This window comes from Cyanistes caeruleus, unplaced genomic scaffold, assembly GCF_971803275.1.
Source record: "Cyanistes caeruleus unplaced genomic scaffold, bCyaCae1.hap1.1 HAP1_SCAFFOLD_65, whole genome shotgun sequence".
Lineage (NCBI taxonomy): Eukaryota > Metazoa > Chordata > Aves > Passeriformes > Paridae > Cyanistes > Cyanistes caeruleus.
Genome location: NW_028255884.1, coordinates 1,989,450 through 2,011,887, shown reverse-complemented (window position 1 = coordinate 2,011,887; position 22,438 = coordinate 1,989,450). Strand labels below are relative to the sequence as shown.

The following is a 22,438-nucleotide window of genomic DNA, read 5'->3' as shown; positions in this document are numbered from 1 at the left end:
GATCTCAGACATCGCACTCCCACGGGATCTCCGTGAATGGATCCTGCTGCTGTCCCATTCCCATGGGAATTCTGTGGATGGATCTCACTGCCATTCCATTCCCATAGAATTCCATGGGCAGATCTTCCCATCCCGCAGCCATGGGAGCTCCTATCCGGTTCCCCTCCAAACCCATCCTGGGGATCACCCTGTTCTTTGCCCTTCCCACCCCCCACAAGACTCCTGGGGGTCCCCCCTGACCCACCCAGCGCCCCCAAACTCTTCCTGGTCCCTCTTCTTTCCCCCATAACGGGAATTCCTGGGAGTCCCCCCGTGTCCCCTCCCCCAGGACTTTCTGGGTCCCACCCGACCTGTCCGTGCACCCCCAGATTTCTTCCACAGCCCCCCTGTGATGGTGGAGGCTGGGGGCCGAGTGCTGGTGCCCCCCTGCCTGCAGCAGATCCAGCGGTGAGGGCAGTTCGAGGGGTCCCTCAGCATTTGGGGTCCCTGGGATTTGGGGTGACCCCCCGGGCCCCCCAGGATCTCCCTGAACACGCTGATGCTGCCCATGCACAGTGAGAAGGTTCAAACCCGGCATGGGGTCCCCAGCACTGCCACCCGCATTGCCCAGGTACCCCCAAACCTGCCGAGAACCCCCAAAGCCCCCGGGACACCCCAACCTCCCTGGGATCCCAAACATAGCCCTGGATGGTCCAAAAACTCCCCAAAACCACAAAACCCCATAGAGACATTGAGAAGGTTCATACCTGGCATGGGGTCCCCATGTCCATCACCAGCAGGTTCCCCAAAACAACCTTGAGATCCCAAATTCCACTCCCGGGATCACCCAAATTCCCCCATCGGGACCCCTGTGAACCCCCTTGAGAACCCCCCAAAAATCACCGTGGCCCCAAAAACACCCAGAACTTCTGAAAAACCCCAGGAACCCCTTATGAAGGTTTATACCGAGCACGGGATCCCCATGGACACCATCAGCATCACCCAGGTACCCCCAACCCCTCCCGGGACCCCCAACCCCTCCCGGGCTCCACTGCCGGAACCAACGGGAGCGGTGTTGCCCTTTTAAGAGGAGTTACAGTGGGACCCGAAAACACCGGGGGCCCTTAAAGCGGCCATGGTAGAGAGAACCCCCAAAATTCATCCTGGGGGACAAAACATCCCCTACAGGGGCTTGGGGTGGGGACACCCCTAAAAATGTCACTTAAAGCCGTCATGATCCCCCCTCAAAAGGGGCTTGTGGGGCTGCGGCCGCACAAACACCCTAAAATGGGGAGGAAAAAACACCCCTGTAGTGGTGGGATCCCCCCCAAAAAACCTGAGAAAGAGAAAAACTCCTCTTGAGAGGGGCCTAAAGACCCTGAAGGGCCCTGGAAGAGGGACAAGATCCCCTCCTGTGCTGGGGCCTCCCCGAGCCGGGAACTCTCCCGTTCCTGCACTCGGGGGAGCCCCGAACGACGGCGGCTCCTGGGCTGAGCCCCCCTCAGCCGGGGCTGCGGGGGGAACTGGGGGGGCTGGGACGGGGCTTGGGGCTCCTGGGGTGAACTGGGGGACCCTCAGTGCTCCCACCTCCCCCTGTTCCCCTGTCCCGCCCCGTTCCCATTGTTCCCCCAAAGCTCCGCTGCCCCAGCTCGGTTTGGGGGGGACCCAGCCCTTTCCCATCGTGTCCCGGCCCGGCCCCGCTCACCCGAGGGCTCCGAACCACGCCCAGGGACAGAGGAGGGACAGAGGAGGAGGAAGAGGAGGGGCAGAGGAGGAGGAAGAGGAGGAGCAGGAGGAGGAAGAGCTGGAGCAGGCAGAGGAGGCTCCACCTGCGCTCCCCGCTCTCTGCATCTGCAGCTCCTTCGGGACCATCGCCCCCCATCCCGCAGGTGCCCGGGGAGGGGGAGCTCGCCCCAAATACCCCGGGGCTCCCTGGCTTTGGGGTTTTTGGGGGGGATGTTTGGGGATGGCAGGGCTCCAGAGCCGAGCCGCAGATGCCCCTCGGGGGCACCCCGGGGGTCCCCGGGAGGTGTTTTTGGGGGGTCCCGGTGGCGGTGGCGGCAGAGCCCCGGCAAAGGGGCCGGGGGGATGCGGGTCCGGCATGGCCGGGAAAGGGGTTCGGGGCTCCCGGTGCCGGCAGTGGCTGCTCCCAGCATTGCCCAGTTGCTCCCCACGTGTGGCTCCAGTTTCCTGTGCGCCCCACGATAAGCCAAATCACTCCCAGTCATTCCCTATTAGAGTACAATTTGTCTCCATTTTATCCCATTTTCCACATTTTTATCCCATTTTTGCTCTATTTTTTCTAATTTTATCCCATTTTCATAATTATTTTCCCAATTTTTATCCTATTTTTTTATTTTTCCCCATTTTTTCCCTATTTTTTTCCTTTTCCTTTCCATTTCTCCCTTTTTTATCTCATTTTTCCTCATTTTTTTCCCAGTTTTTATGATTTTTTTTTTATTTTTACTCCATTTTTACTCAAATTATTCCACAGGTTTTCCTATTTTACCCATTTTTTTCCATTTTTAATCTGTTTTTTCCCCATTTCCCCATTTTACCATATTTTTGCTCAATTTTTCCCCAGTTTTTTCCCCATGTTCTCTCCTGTTTTCCCCATTTTCTTCCATTTTTCTCCCATTTTTGCCTCATTTTTACCATTTTTATTCCCATTTTTACCCCAGTTTTCCCCATTATTTCCCCATTTTTATCCTGATTTTATCTAATTTTTCCACAATTTTATCCTAATTTTCTTCCATTTCTTTCTCCATTTCATTTTTCTAAATTTTTCCTCCATTTCCATCCCATTATCCCAAATTTTTCCCTATTTTTATCCAATGTTTTCCCATTTTTTCCCCCCATTTTGGCTCCATTTCTCCCCATTTTCCTCCATTTTTCCTGTCATTTTTCTCACTTTTCCCCCATATTTTTGTAGTTTTCTCTAACTTTGCCCCATTCTTCCTCCATTTCTATCCTATTTTCTCCATTTCCTCCTATCTTCCCCTTTTAATTATCCCAAAAATTGAAATTTGGGGAAAAAAAATAGAAATTTTGGTGGGAAAAAAGGGTACTTTGGTGGCAAAATTCCATGAATTTAAATCACAGCTTTTCCATGATTTTTCCATGATTTTTCCATGATTTCCAGCCAGAAGGAGGTGTGGGATTCATCCAAACATTCTGGAAGCTGGAAGAGGACCAAGCCATCAGTCTTCCAAAAAACCTGGAGTAGCTCATCTGCAATTCCACCTTTGCCCACTCCCCGGATTCTCAGGTCTGGAAATTCTTCCACAACCTCCCAGGCAGGCAATTCTCAAAATTCCATGGAAAAATTAAATAGGTGGACTTCATCCTGTTTTTTTCCTGATTTTTCCCATTTTTTTCCCAGTTTATGTCCCCTTTTTTTTCTGTTTTTTCCTGATTTTCCAGATTATTTTCCTCTTTCTTTTCCTCACTTTTTCCTGATTTTTTCCAATATTTTCCCATTATTTTCCCATTTTTTTCTCTTCTTTTTTCCCCATTTTTCCTGATTTTCCCCTCTTTTTTTCCCAATTTTTTTCCTGTTTTTTTCCAGTTCTTTCTTAAATTTTCCTGATTTTTTCCTGATTTCCCCTGATTTTTCTCTCTTCCCAAGTTTTTCTGGATTTTCCCCTACTTTTTCTTAAGTTTTCCCCTGTTTTTCTGTTTTTTCCCTGATTTTCCCACAATTTTTTTCATTCTTTTTTCTGATTTTTCCACTTTTTATTTGCTTTTTCTTTTTCTGATTTTTCTCTCATTTTTCATAATTTTTTTCTAATTTTTTTCCATTTTTTTCCTGATTTTTCCCTATGATTTGTCCGAATTTCCCCCCATTTTTTCCTAATTTTTCCTGACTTTTGCCTGTTTTTTCCTAAATATTTCCTTGCTTTTTCCCAATTTTTTCCCATTTTTTTGTGGGTTTTTTTTCCCCGTTTTCTTTTCCTTATTTTTTTCCCTGATTTTTTCCTTAATTTTCCCCAAATTTTTCCCAGTCTTCTTCCTCTTTCTTTTCCTCATTTTTCCCCATTTTTTCACTGTTTTTTCCCCCATTTTTTCCTGATTTTTCCCTCTTCTTTTCCCAATTGTTTCGTGGTTAGTCCCAAATATTTTTACAGTTTTTCCCTGATTTTCTCCCTTTATTTTCTAGTTTTTTTCATTATTTTTCCTGATTTCTTTTCCCTGATATTTTCTCTTTTTTTCCTGATTTTTTTTCAGATTTTCCTCAATTTTTTCTAAAAATTTTCCTTGATTTTTGCAGTTTTTCCCATTTTTTTGTCCATTTTTTCCCCTGATTTTTCCCTTTTCCTTTCCCAAATTTTTCTGGTTTTCCCAGTTTTTTCCTGATTCTTTTTCATTGTTTTTTTATTATTTTTTTCCAGATTTTTTTATCCTTTTCCTGTATTTTTTTCTCTTATTTCCTTTGATTTTTCTTATTTTTTCACAATTTTTTTTTCTGATTTTTTCCAACATTTTTCTCAAGTATTTCTGTTTGTTCTTTGATTTTTTCAATTTTTTTCCTGATTTTTCCCAGGGATTTTTGTCTTTTTTTTCCTGATATTTTCCCTTATTTTTATCAAATTTTCCTCAATTTTTTTCATGTTTTTCCCATTTTTTCCTTCTTTTTCCTGATATTTCCCTCTTCTTTTCTCAAATTTTTCCTAGCGTTCTCCCAATTTCTTCTCAAATTTCCCTGCTTTTTCCTGGGTTTTTTCCAATTTTTTTTAACTATTTCCCATTTTTTTCTAGATTTTATTCCTCTTTATTTTCTTGATTTTTTCCTGACCTTTTCCAGTTATTTCCCAGTTTTCTTCCTAGTTTTCCCCATGTTTTTCCTATATTTTTCCTGTGTTTTCCTGATTTTTCCCTATTTTCCTATTTTTTCCTGATTTTTTCCCCATTTTTTTCTGATTTTTTTCCTGATTTTTCCCAGGTTTTTTGCACTTTCTTTTCCTGATTTTTTTCCTTGATTTTACACAATTTTTTCTTCAGTTTCCTCTTTTTTTCCCAAATTTTTCCTGGTTTTCCCCTTTTTTTTGTCATTTTTCACAAATTTTTCACAAATTTTTCCTGATTTTTCCCTAATTTTTTTGGATTTCACACTGATATTTTTCTGGTTTTTCCCTGAATTTTCCTTTCCATTTTCCTTGAATTTATCCTGGGGTTTTTTTCATTTTTTCCCCAATTTTCCAGTTTCCTTCGCACTCAGATTATCATCCCAGTCACTCCCAGTCTGATCCCAGTAACTCCCAGTCTAATCCCAGTCACTCCCAGGATGAGGCCAGTGGCCCCCAGTTGCTCCCTGGCAGTGCCAGTGTGACCCCAGCAGCCTCCAGTGTGATCCCTGGGACTCCCTGTCTCTCCCAGTATATCCCAGTCAGCCCCAGCACGCTCCCAGTCATTCCCAGCTCCTCCCAGTTGCTCTCAGCATGATCCCAGTTGTTCCCAGCCACTCCCAGTCAATCCCAGTATGATTCCAGTCACCCTCAGTGGGATCCCAGTCTCAGCCAGCAGGGATCCAGCTGCTCCCACTGTGATCCCAGTATGATCCCAGTTGAGTGTGATCCCAGAATAGTTGTAATTCTTCCCAGTTCCTACCGGTGTGATCCCAGTTGTCCCTGGAATAGTCCCAGCCCATCTCAGCACGGTTCCACTCACTCCCCGTTTCTCCCAGTGTGGTTCCAGCTGTTCCCAGTATGGTCACAGACACTCCCAGTATATCCCATGTGCCCTCAGCATGCTTGTGCTCATTCCCAGTCATTCCCAGTTACCCCAGTAAGGTTCCAGTTACCCCAGTCCAAACCAGTCCCTGCCAGTGCTGCCACTCCTGGGATCCCCCAGCCCTCTCTGTGTTCCCCGGTCCCACATCTCCCCAGAGGAGCCCCAAGGGCTGGCAGTCCCCAGCCAGGGTCCCCAGCCAGCCCCAGGTTGGATCTGCAGCCCCCAATTTTCCCAGTTTCCCTCTCCTTTTCCCCGGGCCGGGCTCCCCCCGTCCCCAGCGGGTGGGAGCAGCGGAGAGCCCCGCGCTGCCCATCCCGACCTGTCCCGGCTCCATCCCCGCTCCTGCCGTGGGCTGTGAGGGGTTTGGGAACGGGGCACCGAGGGTGTCACTGCTCCTGAGGGAGGAGGAGGAGGGATGGAAGAGGAGGGATGAAGAAGGAGAGAGAGAAGGGTTGGAAGTAGGAGAAGGAGGTGGGGTTATGGAGGAAGAGGAGGAGGAAGGATGGAAGGGGAGGAGAGGGAGGAAGAGGAGGAACAAAGGAGGATCAGGGAAAGGAGAAGGAACCACAAGGTCGAGCACTCCTTGAATTCATAGCCCCCTCCTGTGGGATCATCACCCACCATCCCACAGGTGATGGGGGAGTGGGAGCTTTGCCCGGATATCCTGGGGGGGTCCCTGGGTTGGGTTTATTTTGCGGGGGGGGAGGTTTGGAGAATGTGGAACTCCAAAGCTGAGCGAAAAATCCTACTTGGGGGGACATTGGGGGGTCTCACCATCCCTAAGTGGGGAAATGGAAACAGGGGGAACTTTTCGGATTCCTGGCACTCCCAGCAGCCTGGGGATGGTAGGGACCGAGCAGACAGGTTGTCCCCAGTACAAGCTTGACTCCCAGCAGCTGGGACAGGCGGGAACCCCTGAACCCCAAACAGGAGAGACTAGAGATGGGGAACTCCTGGGAGGCATTTTCAGAGCTGAATCTTGGTATTTTTTGGAGGTTTTACGGACCCCAGATGTCCGGTGACTTTTAGAGACGAGCTTGGACAGAGGGACCTGCAAACTCAATGTCCTCATCCCTTGTATTTCCCCAAACCAGGATTTCCCATTCCCAAACCTTGGCTGGATGGAGAAGGAGGCTACGAGGAAGAGGAAGATGCCCCAGGACACCCAGGCAGGTGAGGAGGAAGTCAGTGCCCCTTTCCCCCTCTCTCCTGCTCCATCTCCCAGCCCAGCCTGGCCCCCGGCTGCAGGACAACCCCGCTGCCGACGCCGTCCTGCCGGGGACGCACTGGGGGGATCTCCTTCCCCTTCCCTCTGGCACGGAGGCAAATCCCATCCTCTCCTTGTCCTTCCTCCCCCAGACAAGGAGTTGAGGATGGAGACCAGGGAGGACAAATCCCCGCAGCAGAACCTCATGGAAGAAGCTGTTTTGAGTGGCTCCACAGCACAGGAATTCAACAGGGAAGAAAAGCCATGGAGATCCCACAGGAGGAGGGGCTCCAAACCCATCCCAGGGTGCTCTGAGGAGGAAAGACCCACCCTGTTCCGGGAAGGCGGGCAGAGATCCAGCCAGGGCTCTGAGCTGGTGGTCCATGAGCAGCCTCAGGATGGGGAGAAGCCCTACAAGTGCTTGGAGTGTGGGAAGAGCTTCAGCCAGAGCAACAGCCTGATCCGCCACCAGATGATCCACACTGGGGAATGGCCCTACGAGTGTGGGCAATGTGGGAATGGCTTCTACTGCAGCTCCCACCTCATCATCCACCAGCGCATCCACAGTGGGGAGAGGCCCTACGAGTGTCCTGAGTGTGGGAAGAGGTTTCAGACCAGCTCCAGTCTCCTCCAGCACCAGCGGATTCACATGGATGAGAGGCCCTTCCGCTGCCCTGACTGTGGGGAGGGCTTCAAGCAAAACTCCCACCTCATCACCCACCGGCGCATCCACACTGGGGAGAGGCCCTACGAGTGTGGGGAATGTGGGAAGAGCTTCAGACAGAGCTCCAGCCTGATCAGCCACCAGAGAACCCACACTGGGGAACGTCCCTATGAGTGTGAGGAATGTGGGATGACCTACAGCCGGAGGTCCCAACTGATCATCCACCAGATGATCCACACTGGGGAGAGGCCCTACGAGTGTCTCCAGTGTGGGAAGAGGTTTCAGACCAGCTCCCATCTCCTCCAGCACCAGCTGATTCACACAGATGAGAGGCCCTTCCACTGCCCTGACTGCAGGAAGGGCTTCAAGGACAACTCCAACCTCATCAGGCACCGGCGCATCCACACTGGGGAGAGGCCCTACGAGTGTCCCCAGTGTGGGAAGAGCTTTACCCAGAGCTCTAACTTGACCCAGCACCAACGGATGCACCGGTAAGGGAAGCCCTGTGAGTGCCCCAAGTGCAGGAAGGTGTCCATGTGCTGCTCCAGCTCCATTCCCCATCAGAGGACCCACGTTGGGCAGCACCTGATGACCCACGTTCCCAGTGATCTGTGTTGGGAAGACACTGAGCTGGTGGTCATTTTGATTTGGCCCTAATTTTCTTTTGATTCATCTTCATCCCTTTAAAACAGACAAAATTGGGGTAAAAGTCTACAGATTCATCGAAGGCATCTAAAACATCTCTTCTACTAGTGCTTGAAGAGAATCTGGTATTCAGGGAGGTAATGGGGAGGGTTTTGGGGGTATTTGGTTTATTTGTCTCCATCTCTTGGCCCTCAAGGAGATGAGTGAGTTCTATCTGTCACCTCAAAACCACTCAGTGCCATTGAAATCTACTCAATCCCACCCAAAATTACTGGATTCCACAGTCCCTCAGGGTGTGTTGCCTTAAGTTTTAGCTTTCATATTTTTCAAATTCTGCACTGCCTAGGTTTGTAGTTTTGAACTTCCTATTAAGTGCTAGTGAGCTCTCTTCAGAGAGTAGGTAGACAAAACAATTCCTTTTCTAGCTTGATACCAAGGACAATTGTTACAAGTTCCATGCCCAGAAGCATGAACAAGGGTGGACTGAAGAGAGAAAACAAGGATGGGACTTCCTCATCTGAAGCTGTAATTGGACAATGAATCCAAATATGCAGATGGACCTAAACTTCTGAAAATGTGAGACCTCATGATCACTTGTCCATTTTTGTGACCATTTCTGGTCCATCTTGGGTGTAGCCCTGTCCAGGTTCTTGTACTGCCCAAGGTGTATCCTCTAAGGCCTTTTAATAAACTTTATTCTTAACTCTGTGCAGCCTCTGTTCTAGGCCAGCTTTCTAAAGGCATCAGGTGGAATGGGGTTGGAAGGGGACGGGGTGAAGTGGGATGGAAATCAGGTGAGTTGAGAATGGCATTGGATGGGGCAGGATAGGTGGGATAGAGTTTGGGAGGTGTGAAATGAGGGAAATTGGTCTTGGGAAGGGGGTCTTGATGTCCAGCAGGGATGGGATGGGTTGGGGTTTGGATTGGGGAGGTGGGGTGGGGTCTGCAATGAGACAGCCAAAGTTTGGGGATGATGAAGGGAGGGGGAGCCCATTATTGAATGAGTTTTTGGATATTCAACATTCCTGAAGAGATTTTGGGGCATCTCACATTTCTGAGGCGCTTTTGGGGCACTCCCCAGCTCTTGGGATGTTCCTGAGAGCAGCTCCATGGAGCCCCATTGCCAGGGCTGGTTGCCATGGGCACGAGCTCAGAGCTGTAGCCAGAGTGCGTTGCCTCAGCGCTGGAGAGCAGAGAAATGATGAATGGCCCCAGACATCTCCAGGGTGTGTTTGGGGGCAGAGCAAGTTCTGCCTGTGTGGGGCGGTCACTGCCCCAGCCCAGCCACTGCAGCCTCTGCTCCAGCCCCAAAGTGGCTGCCAAGCCCCTGGCACCCCAAAAACCCCAGCTGGGAGAGGGAGCAGAGCAGGTGAGGCTGTGACACGGGTGTGACACTGACCTGTGCCACAGCCCTGGAGCTCACAGCAGCTGCGATGGCGCTGGATCCAAGGCTGATTGTGGATCTCTGTCCCTCTCTCGCTTCTCCTGACTTCAGTTTTCAAAATCTGGATAGCTTGAAGTTGGATGGGTTGGACGAGTTGGCTCAGTCAGTGCTTGTTGCAGTGTGTTTATTTTGTTCTGATTATTAAGTGAATGGTTTGTTCCTGTTGTTATCCCCCTATGATTGTGTAATGGTTTTGCCCTCCTGTCAGTTTTTGTAAACCCCTCCCCTTTTTCCTGAACCTTCCTTGTCCATCACCTTTAGCCTGCCCCTGGTCCCTGTCATTCAATGTAAACCCAACCCTTTGTTCCAGCAAGTTCCCTGCCTTTCATCCCCTACTCAAAGCCCCATTGGCTTTGCGACTGCCGCCCCTCACAAATGTTACCCCTATTGGCTCCTAGTATTGTGAACCCTCCTCCCGACTCCTCCCATACTGTATTCCCATTGGTCCTTGGTTTGTACCCTCCCCTCTTTAAATTGCAGAGCACAGGAGTGCTCAGGGCTCAGAGTCCTTGGGTCCCTGTGTGTCTTTCCAGCCCTCGTCCTGTCACGGCTCCTTTCCCTCAATAAATCCTGTTCCTGGAAAGCTGCTTGGACTCTGGGTCTCCTCCATCTCCTCACTGAAGCCCACGACGCCAAGACCCACAGAGCCTTGAGTGGTGGAGAGGCTCTGAAGGTTCGGTCCGGGAAAACAGCTCCCAGACCGTTCCCCACTCCTGGCGCTGCCAGCGGCCAGTGAGCAGAGCTAGCCCAGGTGTGAAGGGCCGCGGCGGGCAGCGTCAGGCCATGGCCGAGGGGGCCTGGACCCACCCGGAGCTCCTCCCGGAGCCCAGCGGACTCCAGCTCAGCGGGGGCCGGCAACGGGGCACGGCTTAGGCTCGGCAAGGTGTGAGCAGCCGTGGTCCGGCCCAGCCTCAGCCGGGGTCCCGCAGCCTCCCGTCCCCACCCGGTCACTGCTGGGGCCAGCCCGGCCCCACCAGGCCGAGCCTGTGCGATTCAGCCCTTCTGGGACACAGGGCCAGAAAGACTTCAGCCCTGAAGCAGCAGGCTTTGAGTTCAAGCCTTGGGAAGCACTTGCCAAAGGCTTGATGGCAATTCATACGTTCATCAAGTCACCCCACTGACAGTTATGTTTCTAGAATCTTCCCGTATCTCTCCCTTGATTGGTTGCAATTCGTCGCAGTATTTTGCATCTTTCTAACCCCAGTCTGTGTCTGGACCCATGCCCTCAGACTGCGCCCTCACACCTCCCCTAGATATTGTTGTGTCTGCCCCTAGGCCTGGTCTTTGCTCTTTGCTCCTGTGCTGCGCAGGCTTTATGGGCCTCATCCCTACTTGATTTTCCTATTCCAGTTGGTTTTGGGGACTCCAGCGAACCCCCTCCTTTAATTTCCTCCTCGGTTGCCCGGGTGTCAGGGGACCCTGAAGCTTTAAGGATTGTTGTGGCCACTGTCAGCACGACTGCAAGGGCCGCAGTGCAGCGGGGCCCGGCCCGACCGGCAGCCGGGTACCTCCTCAAAGGTGGAAGCAAGAGAGAGATTTCCCGGGCTTGCCTGTCTGCAAAATGTCAATCTCACCGAGGTGGATGCAGCTTTTTAAATGCTTTAATAGGTAGTCAGTTCCCACAGCTAGCCAGCTCTTGGATTTTGCTTGGCACAGAGGCAGCTCTCGCTTAGCAGCTCCTCTCAGTAAAATCATTTCCATGGGGGGCTTCTTCCCTGCTCACCAAATTGCAATTCATGCAAAAGCAGCACAAACTGTTCTTCCTGTCCTCCTATCTTTGCCAGAGAGTGCCTTTCAAAGGGATAATAATTGGGAGGGAGGGAGTTTACATTTTCCATTGCAAAGGAGCCTCCTGCCTCCCTTAGCAGGCCCCTGTCTTTCAAACGAAGACACACACGGTCTCCTTTTGCGCCTTCACTTGGCCCCAGCCACTCCTGATCATTTGAAGGAGCGGCTCAGAAGAAGGGGCTGCAATCCCCCAAGGCCTGGGCTGCTCCAGGCCGCTCCTGGTGCCTTGGGCTGTTGAAGGGGTGCTGGGGTGGCCTTTGTGACACAGGCACGGGGTGCCGGGGTGGCCTTTGTGACACAGGCACGGGGTGCCGGGGTGCCCTTTGTGACACAGGCACGGGGTGCCGGGGTGGCCTTTGTGACACAGGCACGGGGGTGCCGGGGTGGCCTTTGTGACACAGGCACGGTGTGTCAGGGGCCGTGGTGACGCGGGACCTTGCGGTGCCCAAAGTCCATTGTGACATGGCAGAGCCCCGCCCCGGCTGGGGGGTATATAAAGGGCTTGTGGGGCCTGGGTCAGTCCCAGGACAGTGGCTGTGTCCAGGTACCTGTGTGCGCCAGAGGACTGCAGGCACAGAGGAGGAGAAGGCGAAGCCCAAGTCCCAGCCCCCCAGGCCCTGGCCCAGCTCACAGAGAGCCCAGGCCTTGAGGGAGCAGCAGGAGGAGGCTGAGAGGGCAAGCAGAGGGAGGAGAGGAGCTGTGGAGTCCTGCGCTGAGGAAGAGCCAGAGCTCTGCCGAGGAGAAATGAACAAGTTCCAGCAAGGGACTCCAGGGGAAGCCTGCACTGAGCCACAGCTGTCCCCAGGAGAAGCCCAGAGCTGCCAGGAGCTCTCTGAGTGGGATGAAGGCCTTGAGCAAGAGCTGGTCCAAGTATGGGGGAGCTACTGGCATTTCTGGGACTGGGATGAGGGCAGGGAGCAAGAGCCCTCCCCAGTTGTCTCCGAGTGGGACGAGTGCAGGGAGCAGGAGCCGTGGCAGGCGGACAGCGATCACTGTCAGGAATTCTCAGATTGGGAAGAATCTCCTGAGCAGCGGCTGTCCCCAGCAGAAGGCACGAGCTGCCGGGCACTCTTGGACTGGGAAGCTTGCCGCAAGCAAGAGCTGTGCCAGGATGGCCAGGAGGTGCCTGGAGGCAAAGCAAAGAGAAAATCCTCCAGGTCCAGCTGGGATGATGACAGTGATGGAGAGCTGGCTCAGGACAGCAGGGAATACTGCGACATCCTGTGCAGCCAGCTCAAGGCCTGGCAGCGGGAGGACGATGACTGGGATGAGGTGAGCGTCCTGGAGCTGCACGAGGAAGGAGAAGAGGCCAGGCAGCAGAGACTGGCAGATTTAGCCCGAGAGGGAATCCTGCTGCCTGTCCCTCGAGAAGCTTGGGTGGAGTGCCAGGAGCCCGAGCTGTGCCCGCAAGAGCAACTCTGTGCCGGGCCTGGCCCTCTGGCAGTTCAAGCCACGGTGGAAGATGTCTCTTCTCCTGGGCAGCCGCTTCGCCACAGGAAAGGCCGCTCGCTCTTGAGGCGGGCACTGCGGGTGCTGCGGGCGCTGCTGGCGCTGAGGGGGCTGTGGGGGCTGTTCCACTGCCCCTGCCTGGCGGCACAGCCACAGGATCAGCGCCCACTGCCAGCAGTGCCGGGCTGCAGATGGCGGCTGCCCCGCGGCCTGCCCGGCGCCCCGAGGGAGCCGCACGGGCTGCCCCGGCCTGCACTGGCCCTGCGGGCCGAGTCGGCCCCGGCCGCTCTGCGGCACCCCCGGGGCGGCTCCCCGAGGGCACACGGCAGCCCAAAGCGGCACCCAAAGGGGGACCCTCACTGCCGGGGCTCAGCGCCGCATCCCGGCCCATCGTCCGGCCGGGAAGGCACCTGGAAAGTCATCGGCTCCCAGCGGCAGCCTGGCACCGCCAGCGGCACCCCTGCACCGGGTCCCCGAGGGCCACAGCCACACGGCTCTTGGCCCTTTGCAGGGACACTGGCTCCAGCTCCTCCCTGCTGCACTCCAAGGCCATTTCCTCTCCTCAGGAAAGGACTCCATGCTGATCCTGGGGCACTTTGGCCATGAGGAATGGACACAGACAGGAGGTGTTGCTCCCAGGACACGACGGCGGCCTGCTGGACTGCAACACACACAACTCTAACAAAAGAAAAGAAACTTGTGTTTAGGAAGTAGTAGTAGGAAAGAAAAAACCCCAAACCGCCCCCCCCCCCCCCCCCCAAACCTTGCATAAGACCCTCCAGAAACCAAAAAATGATAAAGAATAAGAATAGGAATATTAGGAAGAAGCGTCAGAAGCTGAAGTAGATGAAGACGTAGTAGTACTTAAAACATGGAAAATTAAGAATAAGAATAAAATGTTGGAGTCTGGAATACAGAATGTGTGCCCTTGTTTCTGATACTTAGTTATAAGATCCAGGTATAAGTTCCCCCAGGCAGGGCAGGTCCCTGGGTGCTGCCCCTGGCCCAGATAGTTTTCAGATAGGAAAAACTATCAGAAGCAAGGTTTTAGAAGACAAAATGTCTTCCCTGCTGACAGCACCGTAAGGAATAGCTGCAGGGCAGAGTTTTAAAAACAGAGGTTCTCTTGACCTCTCTACAGCCTTGCATGGTGCTCAGCATGATAGATCAGGGGAAAAAATATTATAGTGGTGTGGTAGCAGCCTCAGGGAGACAAAGAGTTACGTTGTCCTACCCCAAACCCCTTGAGAAGGGCGGCCCAGGAGTTCTGATTGGGTTTGAGTCCCTGAGGGGTTCTCCCTTGGTGTGCTTCTACTGGTCCCTGACCCTGAACTCCACCCTCAAAGGTGGAAACCCTCGGGGGTTCTGTCCCTCACAAACCCCTGCTGTGCCTCTGTTCGGGGCTCTCTGTTCTGGACCTGACTTTGTTCCCATGCTGAATAAATGGTTTCGTGAACGGGAGCCCGTCTCGGTTGGTTTGATGCTGGTCCCCAGAATCCTGCTGCTTCCCTGGACGAGATCCTGAGGTTGCTGACTGCAACATATGGTGAGAGATTGCGTGGCATCCAGCAAAGCAAGAGAACAGCAGGACCCGGCTCCATGGACACCTCGTAAGTCACCGGCTGATGGCCTGAGAGCCGGCGAGACCTCTGCCTAAGAAATGAGGACTCGAGAGTACCTGGCAGGAAGGCTGGGTTGGGAGTGCCTCGGGCATGGGGAAGAAAAGGGCTTACGGAGGTGTGGGAGCTGAGACCAGACACTGGGACAAAAACCTTACATCACCCAACAAGTTGTATTATGAACGATATTAACATTATGGACGATTATATTAACATTATGGATGATTATGGACGGTATGGCTCTTCTGGTGGACTGTTTTTGCATTCTGTGAAGTTCCTTTTTTTTTTTTTTTTTTTTTTTGGTGTATACCTCCCTGCACCTTCCCCTTTCCTCTGTTCCTAAGGGCAGGACAAAGGGTGAAAAAAGCCAAGATGGCTCAGGGCTGCTGCCAACTCCCCGTCACCCCGGTGTCTTTCTGCCATCCTGTTAGCGTTCAGGAACATACAGAATCATGAATGATTATATGAAGGTACTTAATTGAAGAGCTCTGGGTATCAGGGTTACACATACCCAAATCTGACCCAATCTGGTTTTGAGTTGAACATATTTTATACTCTATTGTTATGCAACTTACATATTAATTATTAAACTTACATTGTTCTATTGTAAGCATTGTTTTTACCCAAGCATGGATTTCTCGTGATCCCCCCCTTAGCCCCCCAATATTGTTCCTCATGTTCTCTAAACAATAATTATATCTAATCACATCTAACAATTGTATCATTTATCATCTACTGATTACACAGGTACAGTTTGACCTGATCTTTAACAAGCACAAGGCCTAACATTTCTCAGGGCCTACTTTTCCAAGGGCTTACCAAACCTAACTTTCTTTCTAAGTCCCCGAATTTTCTAAGATTTTAGAACTTTTTACTATCATTCCCCCCTTTGAAAGCATTTTCACTTCACTATAAGTGCAAATGTTTTCACTTGATACAGTCCTTTGTTTCTGAGTTGATACTTGGTGTTCTTCAAATCCTTGATTGATATAAACGTTGTCCTGGATGCTGTCAGGAACTAGAGAACCAGAGGATGGTGGGTGTGGATCTCATGTCACTGCCTTTATTATTTTCTGGTTCCAGGACGTTTTCTTCTGTATTTCTCCTTTTAAGATGCTGTAAACTAACCAAATTGCTAAGAATTCAATTAGTAAGATTATCACAATCTCAATGATAGATTTAATCCATAAACTCACATTCCACCCTAACCCTTTGAAGATTTTGCCTAACCAATTTATAGTTAAATCCTTTTGCTCTTCCTATGCTCCATGCTCTATTTGTTGCAACTAATTGATGTCATCTGCAGTCACATTTGGGATGTGGATGCAGCAACGATCAATCTGTCCCCTTAAAAAAACTCACACACTCTGTGCTCTTTCAAGAGTAATAAATTGTAATTGTATGTTTAGTTCTTTAAATCTTTCCCGGGTGACTCTTGCTAGTCTATCTACCTGACCTGTTTCTCTATTCTGATAGTTTGCTATCTGCTCTAGGGCCCACCCAAATTTCACTCTACTAGAAGGTTCTTGCCAAGTGTTATCTTGATTCTATTCCAATCCTAATCTTTCCTAGCTGTGCCTGTGTTTAGCCACTGAGTTGATTTTGCCATTGTTAGCATCCATACAGAGATTAATTTTTGCTTTAGCAATTTTACCAATGCTTCTGCACCCCAATGGCAATTGTTATGTTTCATTTGTAGAACTTCTCTCATTATCAAGGGAGTTAACACTATTTGTCTTTGTGCAGTTACATACCACTCTTCTGAATTCTTTTGTGCATTTAGCAAATGTCCCAATTTCTCATCTTTTATTGAATATTTTGGTTTTGGAGACAAATTAAATTGAGAAACATTAGTCTTTAAAGGTATCAATGCCATTGTTGTTTGCACTTCTCGAGCAATCTGTCGGGCTGTCCAGTCTGCTTTTCAATTTCCCTCTACTCAATTCTAATGTTCTGGTTAAGGCAACCAGTTCTGCCCTCTGGGCAGATGTATTTGGTGATAATGCTTTTGCCTCCACTATTGTACTGACTGTTGTTACGGCATATCCAGTGTATCTGGTCCCGTTCTCCACCAAGCTTCTTCCATCTGTGAATAGCTTCAATTCTGCTTGCTCCAGTGGGATGTCTTTCAGGTCTTCCCTTGCCGAATAGGTATACTCTATTACTTCTACACAGTCGTGCTCTAATGGGCCTTCTTCAGTTGTGGTACCTAGGAAAAAAAGCTGGATTCAAGAGGTTAATTGTCTTTAGTGTGAATTCATCCTGCCCAGTCAGGATTATCTGGAATTTCATCATCTTACTTGGAGATAGCCAATGCCCCCCCCCACTTTTGTTCTAAAACAGTGGTTACTATATGTGGCATGTAGACATTAATGTGTCTACTCATCATGAGTTTTCTTTTTTAGCTTCTTGTATCAGCATCACAGTGGCTGCAACTGCCTGCAGGCACAAAGGCCATCCGGCACTCACGTGGGCAAGCTGTTTGGAGAAGTAGCCTACCGGCCTTTTTCAGCTTCCCAAACATTGGGTCAGCACTCCCAGTGCTAGGTGCAGTCTTTCATGCACAAACAGGTGAAAATCCTTGGATGAATCAGGCAGTCTTAACGCCGGAGAAGTTGTCAATGCCTCCTTGAGTTTGGGGAAGGCCTCCTTCTGTGGTTTGCCCCAGGTAAATGGCTGCATCTTCTGGGCTTCATACAGGGGTTTTGCAATTAGTCCATAGTCCACGATTCACGGCACCACTCTGTCATCTCAAGGAAAACTTGTAGCTCATGTAGGTTCTGGGGTTTTGGAATAGCACAAATAGCTTGAATATGATTAGTGCCCAGCTTACATTGCCCTTGTGAGATTTCACATCCCAGGTAAATCACAGTTTGTCGGGCAATTTGTACCTTTTCTTTAAACACCTTATATCCTCCCATTCCCAGCTAATTTAAAATTTCAATTGTTACCTTTATGCAGATTGTTTTCTCTTCTGTAGTTGTCAGTGTATCATCAACATACTGTAACAGCAAGTATTGTTTTCTGGTACTTGCCCATTCTTGGTCCAAATCTCCAGCTCCTTTGCCAGCTGGCTTCCAAATAGGGTTGGACTGTTCTTGTATCTTTGTGGGAGTCGTGTTCAGGTGAGCTTTCCTTCCATTTTCTGGATTTTCCATTCAGAGGCAAACAGTTTCTTACTTTCTTTGTCAAGGGGTATGCAGAAAAAGGCATCTTTAAATCAATTACAGTAAACCATTTCTATTTCTCTTTTACGGATGTTAACAGTGTGTAAGGATTAGCTACCACTGGGTAAATATCTTCAGTTATTCTATTATTGCTCTCAAATCCTGTACTAGTCTGTATTGGTCAATACAAAATTTGGGCTCTAGTGTTAACCACAGAAGTAATAGGTGCATGTTTAGGACCCACTATTGCTGTAATCAGTATGTCTCCAGTTTTGTTATTTCTAGTGAGCATTTTAAATAAAACTAACTTCCACCTCTCTGCTCACCCATGAGAGGCAGAGTTACCAGTTTCCCTGATTCTGAGGCTGTTTGGGCTCCACTCCCAGAAGCTGAGAAGGAGACTGCTTTGGCTGACAGCCCAGAGCCTGTGGAGGTGTGCTGGGTCATACAATGGGGCATTGGATACAGTGAACCTGGGACAGTGCCAGTTAGAGACTGCTTTACTCAACTTTTAAGTGATAAGCCACTCATTATGTTTTGGAGACCCCTTTCTTTATTTCTAGTGACCACTAACACTGGCAATTTGTTTTCTCTCTTTTTTGGGTTTTCATTAAGAGAACCAATGTATCTATCACCCTTTGCTTTCTCTGATTTTTCCTTCTGGGATTTTTACAGGTCCATAATTTCAGTTTTCACAGGTAACAGCATTGGTGATTCATAACTAACAATTAATTTTCTTTTGTGTATCATTTGTAAGCAGACAGCTTTCTAAATATTTTTCAGTAGTTGGTTGGGGGTACAAACTATAGCAGTCAAGTCCCCCCTTTCCAAGGGGTTAAGCCCCTCGGCCCAATAAGCTGTGTGCTGAGTTAGGGACCATGGGCTATGTCTGTCTCCTGCTATTAAGACTTCATGTCCCCAGTGCCCACTGGATTCCTGTTCCCTCAACCAAATTTGATCACCTCCAGTGAGACACTTGGAATACGTATTCTGTCTCTGACTCGTGGAGACACCCATACTCCCTTTTTCTTTTCTCTTTTTTTTTTTTTTCCCTATTTTTATTTCTATTTTAGTAGTTATATGCAGACCAAGATCCTTATCATTGATATAATTATATTCTATTATAATGTAGTATTAATAGTATATTATATTCTAATATAATATTTTATATAATATATTATATAATTATATTATAAAATTATATTATCTAATTAAAAATTATATTTTTAATTAGAGGTTTCAAACTAGGACAGCAGTGTTCCCCACAATTTTATCCAAGTTAGCTCTTTTTGAGGGTAAATTTGATTAATGAGAAGGGTTTCCCTCTCTTGTTTCATTTTTGTCCAGTTTAAATTTTGTTTCATGTTGTAAAGAACATACTCTATCAATCACATTTTCCAAATCAAACCAATTACTGAGCACCAACTTTTCCCTCCTGGAGAAGGTCTGGCATTGTGTTTTGCTAACAGAGCATAACATGCATAAAATGCAGTTTTAACTTTTGCACTGCTGTTTTCAGTCATTTTTACAAAAAGAAAAACCACTACAGGGAGGTATAAACTTAAACTATACACACACACAACTTTTGCTTCCCTGTATGGGTAAAAAGACCAAATCTGCTTGGAAGGCACTCCTTCAGTGTAAAATTCTGTTTGTCTCTTTGCTACACCAAGCACTCAAAATTCATACACACAACAACAAAAACAATCCAGCCCTTTTGCACTAAGACATCTTTTGTGAAATTCTGCAGACAGATCCCTCAAGTGAGTGTGGGGTGCTTTTCACCTCGGCGTGTGCAGTTTGTGGGAAATCCGAATCGCCCCCCTTGCTTTCCAGTCACCGCTCACTCTTTTGGGAGTGTCGGGCTGGGTGCGGCTGGAGCAAAACGTCTTTCCCTTAATACAGACTGCACAACAAACCTGCAGCCCCTTCTGTCTGTCAGAAATCCTGTCCATGATACCAATTTAGATGTCATGATTTGCTAATGCAAGTGGGGCTCATGAGAGGTTCGTTTGATCTCAGAGTGCAGAAGGACACAAAGGGATTTCAGTTTAAATCACAACAACAATAATGCACCTTGATTTTAGTGCCAACAACAAGGGTTATGCGATAGAGGAGAGAGAGAGAGAGAAATAAGGAAAACAAAGTAAAGAAAGAGAGAAGAGATTATAGCTACCAACAGACGAGACGGAGTTGCTGGGGTCTTTTTCTGTGGGAGATCTGGCCGAAATTATCTTAGTCTTATGTAATTCTTCCCCAAAGTGACCTTGTTTCCAATGTGCTAATAAGCACCCCAAAGGAGAAGTACCTGGTACGGGAGCATAGCAAAACCCTTCTCCATATTATAACTATAATATACCACAAATGCCGAACCTGCGACGCTTTCGCAGTCGTCTGACGGACGGTGCCTAGGCTTTACCAAGAGGAATTCCTTTAGCCCAACCATGCACAGCTTTCACCGCGTCTAACTGGCAGGCACCAAAACCAAAGTAAAGCGCCTTACCTCTCTCAGAGGGACGTTGTGAGCAGCGCAGACGGTCGCGGCTGATGGGCTCCCCGAGAATCCCTCGGTGCCGGCTGGAGCGTGATCGGGTCGCGAGTTCGCTCAGCAGCACTCACAAGGTCCCATCTGGGTCGCCAAAATGTTCAGGAACACACATAACCACGAATGGTTATATGAAGGTGCTTTATTTAAAGAGCTCTGGGCGTCAGGGGTACACATACCCAAATCTGACCCCATTTGGGTTTTCGAGTTGAACATATTTTATACTCTATTGTTATGCAACTTACATATTAATTATTAAACTTACATTGTTCTATTGTATACATTGTTTTTACCCAAGCATGGATTTCTCATTATCCCCCCTTAGCCCCCAAACATTGTTCCTCATGTTCTCTAAACAATAATTATATCTAATCACATCTAACAATTGTATCATTTATCATCTACTGATTACACAAGTGCAGCTTGACCTGGTCTTTAGCAAGCACAAGGCCTAACATTTCCAGGGCCTGCTTTTCCCAGGGGTTTCCAAACCTAACTTTCTTTCTAAGTCCCCAAATTTTCTAAGATTTTAATGCCTTTTACTATCAGCAGAAACAGCAGGGGCTGGGCAGGCCTGGAAGGAGAAAGAAGGTGGAGGGGGGGATTGTTTTGGGTGTCCCCTGGCTGTCACCTGTGTAATGCCCTGGCAACAGCAGCAGCTGCTGGGCTCCCACAAGCAGCCATGAGATGCTCCCTTTCAAAGGGGGTTGGGGTCCTGGTTTTCCCCTGAGCACCCAAGCACATGGTGAGGATCCCTCCCAGAGTGATTGGGTATTGAAAGGACCCAGTTACATGGCTACACTTGTGAGCAGAGGCTCACCCACAGTAAACAGACACAGTGATGGAAAAGTTGTGCAATAGCAGTGGTTCCTCGGGGCAGCAGCAGTCCAACGCCAAAACCTCAACCATTTGCCATTTGAGCCGTGTCCCCCAGCTAAGAGACAGCCACAACCCCACCACCTGTCCCTCCTCCCCCAGGCATGACTCCCAAATGCTCCTTTCCCTTGGCTGACTCCTTAGTGTGGGATGTAAGAGGTCCCAGCCACGTCTTGTTTCTTCATGACCTGTATTTTGCCCCTGGACAACCACTCCCTTCACAGAGTCTTTCTTCCAGATGGGAAACAATTCCCTAAAGAATCCAAAGCAAAAGAAGTGCCTCTACTTTGCTGTATTGAGATAAAATTAAATGCTAAAAAATAGCTAAAATATAGAATAAGAAAAAAATTTCTTAGCTTGTAATGGCCTAGCTCCTTATCAAATTCAGGGATCACTAAATTTCTAGCTAAATATGATGTAACTCATTTTCAACATGTAAACAAGACAGCCAGTCCTGTCCTGCTGGGTCCCAGCAGTGCCTCGCAGCAGTCCTGCATCCACGTCAGGATGCTGGCCAACACAGAGCTGTCCTGGAAACTAAGGCGGCTGACTTGAAGTTTGTGCAGGTACCCAAAGGTCAAACCCAGCGCTGTTCCCTCAGGATTTAGCAGTCCTGAGTGATCTCCCCTGAGGTCGCCCACTCCTTGTGGCACCAGTTGCTTTCCTGTGGAATGTTCTAGCTGCCCCAAGAGTAAAGAGGGAGCTGGAGAAAGAGCTTGCCAGGCTGCTCTCGATCCATTCCCAGCAATCCTGGTTAGGGGGAGAAGTCCAAGCTGGCTCAAATGTGTAAATGTAACAGCTGTGCACAGGAAGGGTCAATGGGAAGGATGATCCAGGAACCAGTGGCCTGGCAGCCTGAGCTTGCTACCGCGCAAGGCCTTGGGGCAGATCCTGCTGAGTGCCATCCCATGGCATGTGCAGGGAACCAGGGGGTCTGCTGGAGGGTGGGAAAGCTCTGTGGTGGGATGGGAACAGTTGAGGGTCCTGGTGGGGTGTTGAGGAGTTCTGTGAGTGTGTTTTGGGGCTGTTTGTGTTGGTGGGTGTGCTAGGGAAGGAGTTGTGTGTAAGTGAGAGGTCTAGGCTGGAAATTGAGTCAGTTTGACGGGAGCATCCATGGTTTGGCTCAGCTTTGGTTATGGAGGATATAAGGAATATCTGTGACTTTTCCTGTTAGTGGTCCTGCTTCTCATGCAAAAAAAGAAGAGGGGAGAGCTGTAATTTACTGGCCACCTAGATATCTGTACCAGGGGGAGGATTAGCCTTTTTGCAATCTACTCAATCGTTTGGACTACTTTTGTAATACTGAGTGAACTTTCATTCCTTGA

The 22,438-nt window shown here is 49.2% G+C and overlaps 2 protein-coding genes across 2 annotated transcripts in view; one reads left to right on the top strand and one right to left on the bottom strand.

The window, feature by feature from the left end:
• The window catches only part of LOC147647145 (uncharacterized), a 446,158-nt gene that overhangs the window by 132,711 nt on the left and 291,009 nt on the right, over positions 1-22,438 (bottom strand). The window lies entirely within an intron of this gene.
• Positions 1-22,438, top strand: part of LOC147647150 (uncharacterized) — a 264,237-nt gene that overhangs the window by 24,878 nt on the left and 216,921 nt on the right. Inside the window, 1 exon segment of the mRNA XM_086872415.1 lies at positions 7,288-8,016. Coding sequence (XP_086728541.1) covers positions 7,288-8,016 — 729 coding nt within the window.